Below are 10,162 nucleotides of genomic sequence, written 5' to 3'. Positions count from 1 at the left end.
TAAAGTTCTAAATAAAGGGCTCATTTTGGGTCATGGTTTGCAAGTTTAAAGTTCTCACCTGGCTGACTTCATTGTGTGTAGGTTCATGGCAAGGCAGAACATCACAGAAGAAGGGCACAGAAGACAAAGCTGTGCACCTGATGGTAGTCAGGAAGCAAAGAGGAGCTAACAGAAAGGGGTGGGGCCAAAACAGACCCTCCAAAGACACCCCTAGAAGCCCACTTCCTCCATTTCAGGCCTCACCTTCTACAGTTCCATAACGCCCCCAAATTGATTGAAACAGTGAGTCCATCAATGGATTAAGGCTTTATTTCTATAACTCCTCCCTGGACAAGGCTTAGAAATGCAGCCAGATATATGCTTTACCAAACTCTTAGGTACCCCCTCAATCCAATGAAATTGACAACCAATAGTAATCATTACAGGGTCCTTACGTGAAGAGCTAATGGACAATTGTTTAAGCTAGAAATTTTTATTTATGGGGGTCGGCAAGATGGCTCAGCAGGTAAGCCACTTACTGCCAAGTCTAACAACCTGAGTTCAATTCTAGGAACTCACACAGTGGCAGGAGAGACTGACTCTCTCAAGCTGTCCTCTGACTTCCACAGATGCACTGTGGTACATACACGTCCAAATACACACAGTAAATGAATGTAAAAGCATTTTATATTAATTACTTTGGAGGTGGTACTGGAGAGTGAACCTGAGCCTCTAACAGGCTAGACAAGCATTGTACCATTGAGTCACATGCCCAGCCTGTTGGAAGACCCTGCTGCCTAAAGTTGGAATCCATCGTGTCTGGACAGCTCTCCTGAGCTCAGAGCAAAATAGAAGACTCCCTTCCCCCAGCAGCACTCTGCTTGACCTTATTTGGAAGCTGTCCCTGAGCTTGGATGCCTGATTTATCTTAAGTGTGACCTTTCACACAGTTCCTTGCAAATGATCTCCCCCTGCTGCCTATATGATAATCAGGTGTGATCCTTTTGTATGAAAGGACCATGCTGCCAAATGCAAATGAAGCATATTATTGGCACCTATTAAGTGTTGTCATCATCCTATATACTCCCCTCACTCTGTCTCTCTGAAGCTGACTCCCCGGAAGGCTATTTCCATCATCCTCACAGTCATACAAAGCCCTGCTAGCTGCTTCTGCTCCCTTTGTCCTCATAAGGGCACAGCCCTCTTTTAACTCTTTTAACAGAGTCCCATTGTCTAGGATAGCCTTGAGCTCACTCTGCAAACTAAGCTGGCCTTGGACTTTCAATTCTTTTGCCTCATGACTCCCAGATAGCTGAGATGACAGGCTTTGCCAGGCCAGACTAATAAGAATTTTAAGTCATGAGAAAATACCCCACACCCTACCCCAAATGCTCTTGGGGCCATGGAGCAGAAATTAGTGGTTAGGGTTTGATTTTTTTTGTAACAGCACTTAGAACCTCCGCTTAATCTATCACTCATTCACTTTTGCATGCACTGTTACAATTGGAGGCCCAGTGTTTTGGTTGCAGCTAGGTAACTTTTAAAGTTCGTAACTAAAGCTTATTTATTTCAAGTTTATTTACTTCAACTAAAGTTTTATTGCTAGTTGCTTATATTATTTTAAGGTATTTTTTTCCCATCAACATCCAGGAAGCCACATCTTTAGAGATTATTTTCTTAAATTTCCTGAAGTAGAATTTCTGGGTCAAGAACTGCTATACTCTAAGGCATTTATAATTCAAATGTTCATTATTGATTGATGACAGTATGTCTGGTGCCAGTACCTACCTGGGATTTTCCTTTAGTACTTTGGAGAGCTATGTTTGTTTATTTGTTTGTTTTGATATATAGTTTGAAAGCTTGTGAAATTATGCATAATAAAGGAAAATGTTATCTTTTTTAAAAAAAAAAATCTTGCTCTGTGGAGCAGACTGGCATCAAAATCTTGATCCTTCTGCCATAGCCTGGAGTGCTGGGACCACAGGAGACTGCCGCAATGCTTCTCTTAGGACTGTTTTCTTTGGATTCAAGCTAGTCTTCCATACTGCCAGTCTTCTGACCATTTTTATTGAGATTTTATCATCTTTTGAATTCATTGTATTTTCTGGTTTAAAAAAATCTGATCAGATTTTCTATCACCTACAAACCTAACATCTATCTGTCTAGATATCAGCTATCTTCTGCATATCTACTTATCATTTGTCTGCTTACCATCTATAAATATAGGTCTCTATCCATCCATGTGATAAAGCCTCAGCAGCTAGGCTGTTGGTAAAAGGAAGTCTAATCACTGGGCCCTGGGCCCTGAGGGCACATTTGGAAGCTGGTCTTCTCTCTGCTTTCTGGATTCCATGAGGTAAGCTTTACTCTATGACATGCTCCTGGCCATGATGACCTGTCCTGCTCAGATCCCAAAATGGAGCCAAGTGACCCAGAACTGAATATTCTGAAATCATGAGCCCACCAAAAATCTTTCATCTTTTTCATATTGTTTTCTCAAGTATTTGTCACAGCAATGGAAAACTAACACACACACACACACACACACACACACACACACACACACACACAGAGCTTGATCTCTGATTGCCTTTTTACTTCTTTATTCTTGCTTTTTTTCATAAAATCTTTTCAGGGGAAAATCAATTTTCATAAAGACTATATTGCTTTTGCTTTTGTAGCTAGTGCATACTCCTTCTATTTAAGAAATTATCATGCTCACCCATAGTTGTGAAGATTTTCTTCTATAACCCCCTCATGAGCGTTACAGCGTTATTTTAGATCTATGACTGTTTTTCAGATAATGTTTCTTTTGTTGTTGCTATTTGCTTTTGAGAAGGAGTCTTATCATGTAGCCCCAACTGGACTGGAACTCCCAGAGATCCCTCTGCCTCTGCCTTCCGAGTGCTGGGATTAAAGGAGTGTGCCATCACACCAAACCTGAGGTAATGTTTCTTTGAGGTATAAGGTGAGGTTTCATTCTTTCTCTGTGTGAAAATCCACTGGGACCAGGACCATTTGATGCAGACTCCTTTACTTCAGCGAATCACCTCAAAGCCTTCATCAGGGACCAATGAACTTCATACTTAGCACATTCAGAGTGGTGGGTTCAATCTTTGGCACCAGATTCTCTCCAGACACCATGGATCTGGGTGTCACTTGTAGCCATGGATCTGGGTGTCCACTCCTGGCCATGGATCTGGGTGTCCACTTCTGGCCAAAGTGAAACAACAGGACTAAGTTCATCTTCCTGTTGAACACTGGATAAGATTAGAGAAGAGATGATTTCAGACACTGAAACAAATGGTAAGTCCTGCTTCTTGGCACTCAGTTTCTTGCCTTGAAAGATTCTCAGTTCTGGCACAGAATAGGCCCCTAGGTGGGGCCCATAGACTTCCAGAGTAGAGGAGATCGAGGTGAGTGGCCAGGGCACCTCGAGGCTACAGAAGAAAGTGGTGGTGAGAACAGAATTACCCTCAAACTATCCTGGGTCTGCAGAGGATGTGAACCATGTGCTTTGACTGTTGACTGTAGCCCACCAAATGGGAAAAGATCTTCAACAACCCACACCTGACAGAGGGTTAATATCCAAAATATATAAAGAAATCAAGAAACTAGGCATCAAAAAACCAAATAACCCCATTAAAAAATTGGGTACAGATTTAAACAGAGAATTCTCAACAGAGGAATCTCAAATGGCTGAGAAACTCTTACAGAAGTGTTCAACATCCTTACCCATCAGGGAAATGCAAATCAAAACAACATTGAGATTCCATCTTATACCTGTCAGAATGGCTAAGATAAAAACACAAGTGACAGCTCAGGCTAGAGAGTATGTTGAATAAGGGGAACACTCCTCCACTGCTGGTGGGAGTGCAAACTTATTCAGCCACTCTGGAAGTCAATATGATGGTTTCTCAGAAAATTGGCATTCAGTCTACCTCAAGACCCAGCTGATAACTCCTGGGCATATATCTAAAGGATGCGCCATCATACCACAAGGACACTTGCTCAACTAAGTTCATAGTAGCTTTATTTTCAATAGCCAGAACCTAGAAACAAGCTAGATGCCCCTCAACCAAAGAATGTATAAAGAAAATGTATTATATTGACACAATGGAGTATTTACTCAGCTGTTAAAAACAATGACATCAGGAAATTTGCTGGCAAATGGATGGAACTAGAACAAAAACATCTCGAATGAGGTAACCCAGACTGAGAAAGGCAAACATGGTATGTAGTCACTCATAAGTGGATATTTGCCATAAAGTAACAGAGAACCATGCTATAATCAGAGACAGTCTCAGAGAAGCTAAGTAGCAAGGAGAGCTCAAGGAGGGGATACATGACATTGCCAGTGGATGGGGGGAGCACCTGGAAGAGGAGTGGGGGTGGGAATAGGAGGGATTAGGTCAGGGGTGGATGAAGAGAGAGAGTACTGGGAGAGATGACTGGAATCTGAGGGCATCTCTGGGCTGGGATGAGCTAGAAACCCAGAGCAATTGAAACACCCAGGAATCTATGAGGGTGACCTTAGCTAACACTCCTAGCAATAGGGGATACTGATCCTGAACCAGCCATCTCTTGTAGACAGGCAAGACTTCTAGTGGAGGGACTAGAACATCAACCCAGCTACATCATCCTCCCTACAAAATGTATTGGGGTAAAGATGGTGCAGAAACTGTAGGAGTGACCAACTAATGGCTGGCCTAGCTGGAGACCCATACTCTGAGAGGGAGTTCATCCCTGAGGGCCAGGACCCAGAGGTGAGATACCTCAGAGACCTAGGATCGAACCAAATATGACTGAGAAAAAAACAGTCAGTGAAATGATTCCTAACAATATTCTGATGTACTCAGGTTGGTGCTTAGCCCAACTGTCATCAGAGTCAAACATTAGGCAGAGCCCGACAGTCAAACATTATTAGGCAGAGCGCAGGGAATCCTGTGGAAGAGGGGAGGAAGGATCATAGGAGCCAGTAGAATCAAGCACACACAAGAAAACCCACAGAACCAACTAACTTGGGCTCATAGGTGCTCACAGAGACTGAACCAACAAGCAGGGAGCCTGCATGAGACCAGCCTAGATCCTTTGCATTTATATTACAAATTGTTTAACTTAGTCTAAGGCAGCACACAATGACCTGCAGTACCAAAAATGGACACCAGAGAGAGCAAGAGACCACAAGCTTCTGGGAAAAAAAGGGGGTGGAGTGGGAGGTGACGCTTACCCCTTTCTTTTCTCAGACAAGGTCTCTTTAAGTAGCCTACAAACTCTCCATGTAGTCCAGGTTGGTTTCTGTTCCTTCAGTGATCCTCCTGCCTCAGCCTCCCAAACACTGGGATTATAATTATGAATCTATGTAACACAAACATCGAGTATACACATCTCCAGAAAAGACTAAGGAATCGCCTGTCAGCCTTCCCTGGCAGTCTTCCCTGGAACACAGCAGTCTGCAGGGGCTGATGGGGGTGAGCGCATCTGCACATGTCCGTGCCAACAAGGACTGACTCTAAGTCAACCTGTTACCCCCACGGTTACCGCTGTTCCCAGGAGCAAAGTTACAGAGAGCGGATAGGGAAACACAGCATATATGAACCTTGAGCTTTCCTCGGCCATAAAGAAGAATGAAGTTCTGCTGTTTGTGGGAAAATAGATGCAACCAGAGCAAGGCATGCTAAGTGAGACAAGTCAGATTCAGAAAGAGGAAGACTGCATGCTGTCTTTCATTGTGAGTCCTAGATTTTATACAGGTATATGAATGAAATCACATGTGCCCACATGACACAAAAGTGGAAGTGAAGGAGGAAGGAAGATTTAATTTCACATTTAAAAATATTCTGTTTGTGAGCCGGGTGTCGGTGGCGCACGCCTTTAATCCCAGCACTCAGGAGGCAGAGGCAGGAGGATCTCTGTGAGTTTGAGACCAGCCTGGTCTACAAGAGCTAGTTCCAGGACAGCCTCCAAAAGCCACAGATAAACCCTGTCTTGAAAAACAAACAAAAAAAATATTCTGTTTGTTATTATCATTACTGTGTATATATGTGTGGTGTCGTGTAGAAGTCAGAAAACCAACTTCTGGAATCAGCTCTCTGCCTGCACCCTGGATCTGAAGGGGGGGTCACCTCTCAGACCCAATGGCTACATTTCTTAACTTGGACTCCCATTAACCCCAGTTTGAGTTAAAGCCTGAGGGCCTGTGTCACCACTCCAGGCTTGTGGGGTGCTCTTATTTTAAGAGCTGTCACATGGGATAAACATGCACTTGTCTGCTATTTTATTTTATAATTTTTAAGATTTCAGTGTCAGGAGGCAATTCTCAGGCCAGTTCTCTCCTTCTACCACATGGGCCCCAGGGTCATCCCCACTTTATAATTTTATTTACAAAAAGGAAATAAGTAACCATCTAACTTTATACATTTTTAAAACTTTAACTTTTAAACTCTGCTTCACCTTTGAACCCGATTGAACTGACATAAACAATGTAACTTCACAAGTTTAAGATGTGTGTTGTCCTTTCCCTACAAGCCCCCATGTTTAAATCAGAAGTGTGTACTATCCCTTATCTTAATAAATTACCATACTGCTTCATTCTGGCTGGTTCTTTGTGTGGTATAGGTGACAATCAAGCTTTAACTGATCAACTGTCTCTAAGGAGGGAGGAAACACAGCACTGATCCAATAATATGGTAAGACCTTCAGGCATAGAAATGGCTGCCATGGAGGTCTACACTCACAGAATCCAGCAGCAGGAGGCCTAGAAAGCAGAGGGAAGCCCTCTGTTACGTGTTGAGGGAAACAAGGCTGGGAACCTCTGTTGTGGATTCTGCAGGCAGGAGCGAGAAAGGTGCCTTACACGGGCTTGGACTGGCTGGTGATGGGCACCCATTTGTGCCCTAGGGCTTAGAAATTCTTTAGTGCCCTGAGAACCAGACCTGGGATTATTTGGCTAGAGTGTAAAAGGCTAATGTTGAGGTGCTCTGGCTTCTGAATTAGTTTGAATATAAAAGACATCATCCTGCTTGAGTTGTTGGGGTGGAGGGGTTCCCTTCTCATCACAGAGAGCCCCCAACGTCAAAATGTCAAAACGTAAGAAAATATGGAAAATAAAAATGCATGATTAATACAAACTCATGAAGTTAATTTAAAAAATTACATCAATTTAGTCCTTGATATCAAACCTAGAAATACATGTTTCACATTCTATAGACAACTATTTTCTGTTTTGCCAGGCATGGTGGCACATGCCCATAATTCAAAGATTTGGGAGGCTGAGGCAAGAGGATCACTGGTTTTAGATTAACCTGGGTTGCATAGCTAGACATTGTCTCAAAAAAGGAACAAATGAAAACTTGCTGGTTTAATATCATGTTGATGCTTTACTAGAGTGCTTTATTGTTTCTTCTGTTTTATGTAGAACATGGTGCTGTATTTTGACATTAGCATACATCAATATATAATGAGCAAAGTTTGAACATGATGAATCTTTTCTACAGAGAAGAAATCAGCAGGTGTAATTTATTCCCCCTAAAAACAAACAAACAAAAGCAGTTGGTCTGAGGAGCTCTTAAGAGTACTCGATGCTCTTCCAGAAGATCCAAGTTCTGTCCCCAGTTCCCAAGTCAGGCAACTCATAACCACTGTAACTCTGCGGCAGGGATCCAATACCCTCTTCTGACCTCCTTGGACATTTGCACACATAGGGCATATGCTCTCTCTCTCTCTCTCTCTCTCTCTCTCTCTCTCTCTCTCTCACACACACACACACACACAAACACGTAAAAGTGCTAAAATAATTTAAAAACCATTAATCTCCCTCAAACCTGTCACAAGACCCCTAGGTTTATCTTTTTCTTGCACTTCTTGGCCCTGCCTGGAGGTACCTCACTTGGGGTTAAGACTGAGGGCTTTTCCCTTAAAAGTATAGGGTTCCTTGATAATGAAAAATATAAGGGGAAAATGAAGAGTATAAGGGTCCCTGAAAAAAATATAAGGGGAAAAATAATAGTGGAGGGTCTCATCTATGGCTTGTGTTTTCACACACAGTCTAGAGGCAGTGGTTCTCAATCTGTGGTCATGAATCCTTTGGGTTTACATATCAGATATCCTGCATATCATATGTTTACATTATAATTAACAACATCAGCAAAAATACAGTTATAGAGTAGCAATGAAATAATGTTATGGTTGGGAGTCAGCACAACATGAGGAACTGTATTAAGGGGTCCCAGCAGTAGGAAGGTTGAGACCCACTAGGGGGAGTCCACCTCCAAAACATGTTTGCACATCAATGGGCCTCCATGCTTGTTATTGCAGCAGCAAGACATGGTTGGGTGTATGACCAGCCTGCTCCCTGCTTGTTACCTCACCCTTCCTTTCCTTTCTAAGGGGATTTCACCACCACTTTAAGCTGCAACATGCCTAACTCTAACCAGCAAGAGACCTCATGACAGCAGCAATGAGCAAAAGAACAACTGCCTCTCACAGGCTGCTCTGAGGGCCACTGAAATGTGACCAAAAGGAGGCAAGTGGGCTTCCCAGAAAGCTATTGTAGCTTTCTTTGCCCTTCCTCTCCTTACCTGGGATGCTACAAAATGGTCGGTGCCCTAGTAGCCACCTTGGAAACACTGGGATCAATGTGTCTGCCTGGGGACATGAGAGGCCTGGAAGGAATCTCAATTTTAGTTTTGGATTTTCTACTCTGGATTTGTCATTATTGAAATAGTGATACTCATAAACTTTTGTGTTGTTTAACTCGATATCATTAGGATTTTCTGTTCTCCACGGCTGAGATTCAAGTGTCTCTTCTAATAATAGTATAATTCGATTCTAATGTCTGGATGTTTTTCCTTTTCTAAAAATAGTCTGAGTGAGCGAAAGAGAGGAGGCAGGGTGGAGGTGACATCCGAAGTCAGGCTTCATGTCTTTCTGTCTTAGACATTCAAACACCAAGTTGGCACTCCCCATGCTAAGAGGACTTCAAGCCCTTGTTGAGGAGCCTTGTCATGGTCTCCTTCATGTCCTTGTTCCTCAGGCTGTAGATGAAGGGGTTCAGCATGGGGGTCACCACAGTATACATGATGGTGGCCACTGTGTCCTGGGTGGAGAAGGAGTCTGGGGGCCGTATATAGATCCCCAGAACTGTCCCGTAGAACAGGGTGACCACGGACAGGTGTGAGCTACATGTGGAAAATGCCTTGTATCTGCCCTTGGCAGAGGGTATCCGGAAGACGGCTATAGTGATGCGGACATAAGAGACCACAATGAGAATGCAGGGAGCCACAAAGAGGACCACAGCTCCCAGGAAGACACGTTGATTGACTCGTGTGTCTGAGCAGGCTGACTTCATGATCAGGTAAGCATCACAGTAGAAGTGAGAGATCTCGGGAAGCAAAGAACAGAAGTTCAGTCTGCTCATGAGGAGAGTATGCAGCAGGGAGATGAGGCCAGAGCATACCCACACAATGGCTGCCAGCCCCACACAGAGCTGGGGGGTTATGATGGTGCAGTACTGTAGTGGGTAGCAGATGGCCACAAATCTGTCCAGGGCCATGGCAGCCAGCAAAAAGGTGTCCACATTGGCAAAGGAGATTAGAAAGTACATCTGAGTCAGGCAGTGGGTATAAGAGATAGTTCGTGTTCCAGCCACATGGCTAGCCAGGAGCCTGGGGATGAGATTGGTGGTAAAGCAGATGTCAACAAAGGAAAGGTTGGCAAGGAAGAAGTACATGGGTGTGTGCAAGCGGGGGTCAGAGCTGATGGCCAGGAGGATGAGCGTGTTCCCAGCCACCGTGACTAGGTACATACACAGGAAGGCCCAGAAGAGGATCTGCTGCTGCCCCGGGTCATTGGTGATGCCAAGCAGGAGAAACTCGCTGACTCCAGTCTCGTTCTCCCTTCCCTTGGACATCTCATAGGGGCTCAGGCTCCTGGTGGGGACAGGCTGATCAGCCGGAACTCACTGTATATTCAGAATCAGACCATATGTAAGACCTTTCTACCAGAACTTTGTGTGTGTGTGTGTGTGTGTGTGTGTGTGTGTATCTGTCTGTGTGTCAAGAAGAGGGCATCATATTCCCTGGAGCTGGAGTTACAGGTGGTTGTGAGCCACCATATGTGGGTCCTGGGAAGTGAATTTGGGTGCTCTTACTCGCTGAATCTTCTCTCCAGCCCACCCCCTTTG

The 10,162-nt window shown here is 44.0% G+C and overlaps 1 protein-coding gene across 1 annotated transcript; it reads right to left on the bottom strand.

The window, feature by feature from the left end:
• Positions 1-8,947: 8,947 nt before the first annotated feature.
• Positions 8,948-9,889, bottom strand: LOC100760267 (olfactory receptor 1D2). Its single transcript, XM_027426218.1, has one exon. The coding sequence runs from the start codon at positions 9,887-9,889 to the stop codon at positions 8,948-8,950; it is 942 nt and encodes a 313-aa protein (XP_027282019.1).
• Between the last annotated feature and the right edge of the window lie 273 nt (positions 9,890-10,162).

The sequence above is a fragment of the Cricetulus griseus genome, chromosome 7 (genome assembly GCF_003668045.3).
Source record: "Cricetulus griseus strain 17A/GY chromosome 7, alternate assembly CriGri-PICRH-1.0, whole genome shotgun sequence".
Classification (NCBI taxonomy): Eukaryota; Metazoa; Chordata; class Mammalia; order Rodentia; family Cricetidae; genus Cricetulus; species Cricetulus griseus.
This window is presented reverse-complemented; position numbering and strand designations above follow the sequence as displayed.

Bases quoted from the DNA above. Each gene is read 5' to 3' on its own strand.
- LOC100760267 (XM_027426218.1), bottom strand. From the start codon at position 9,889: ATGTCCAAGGGAAGGGAGAACGAGACTGGAGTCAGCGAGTTTCTCCTG.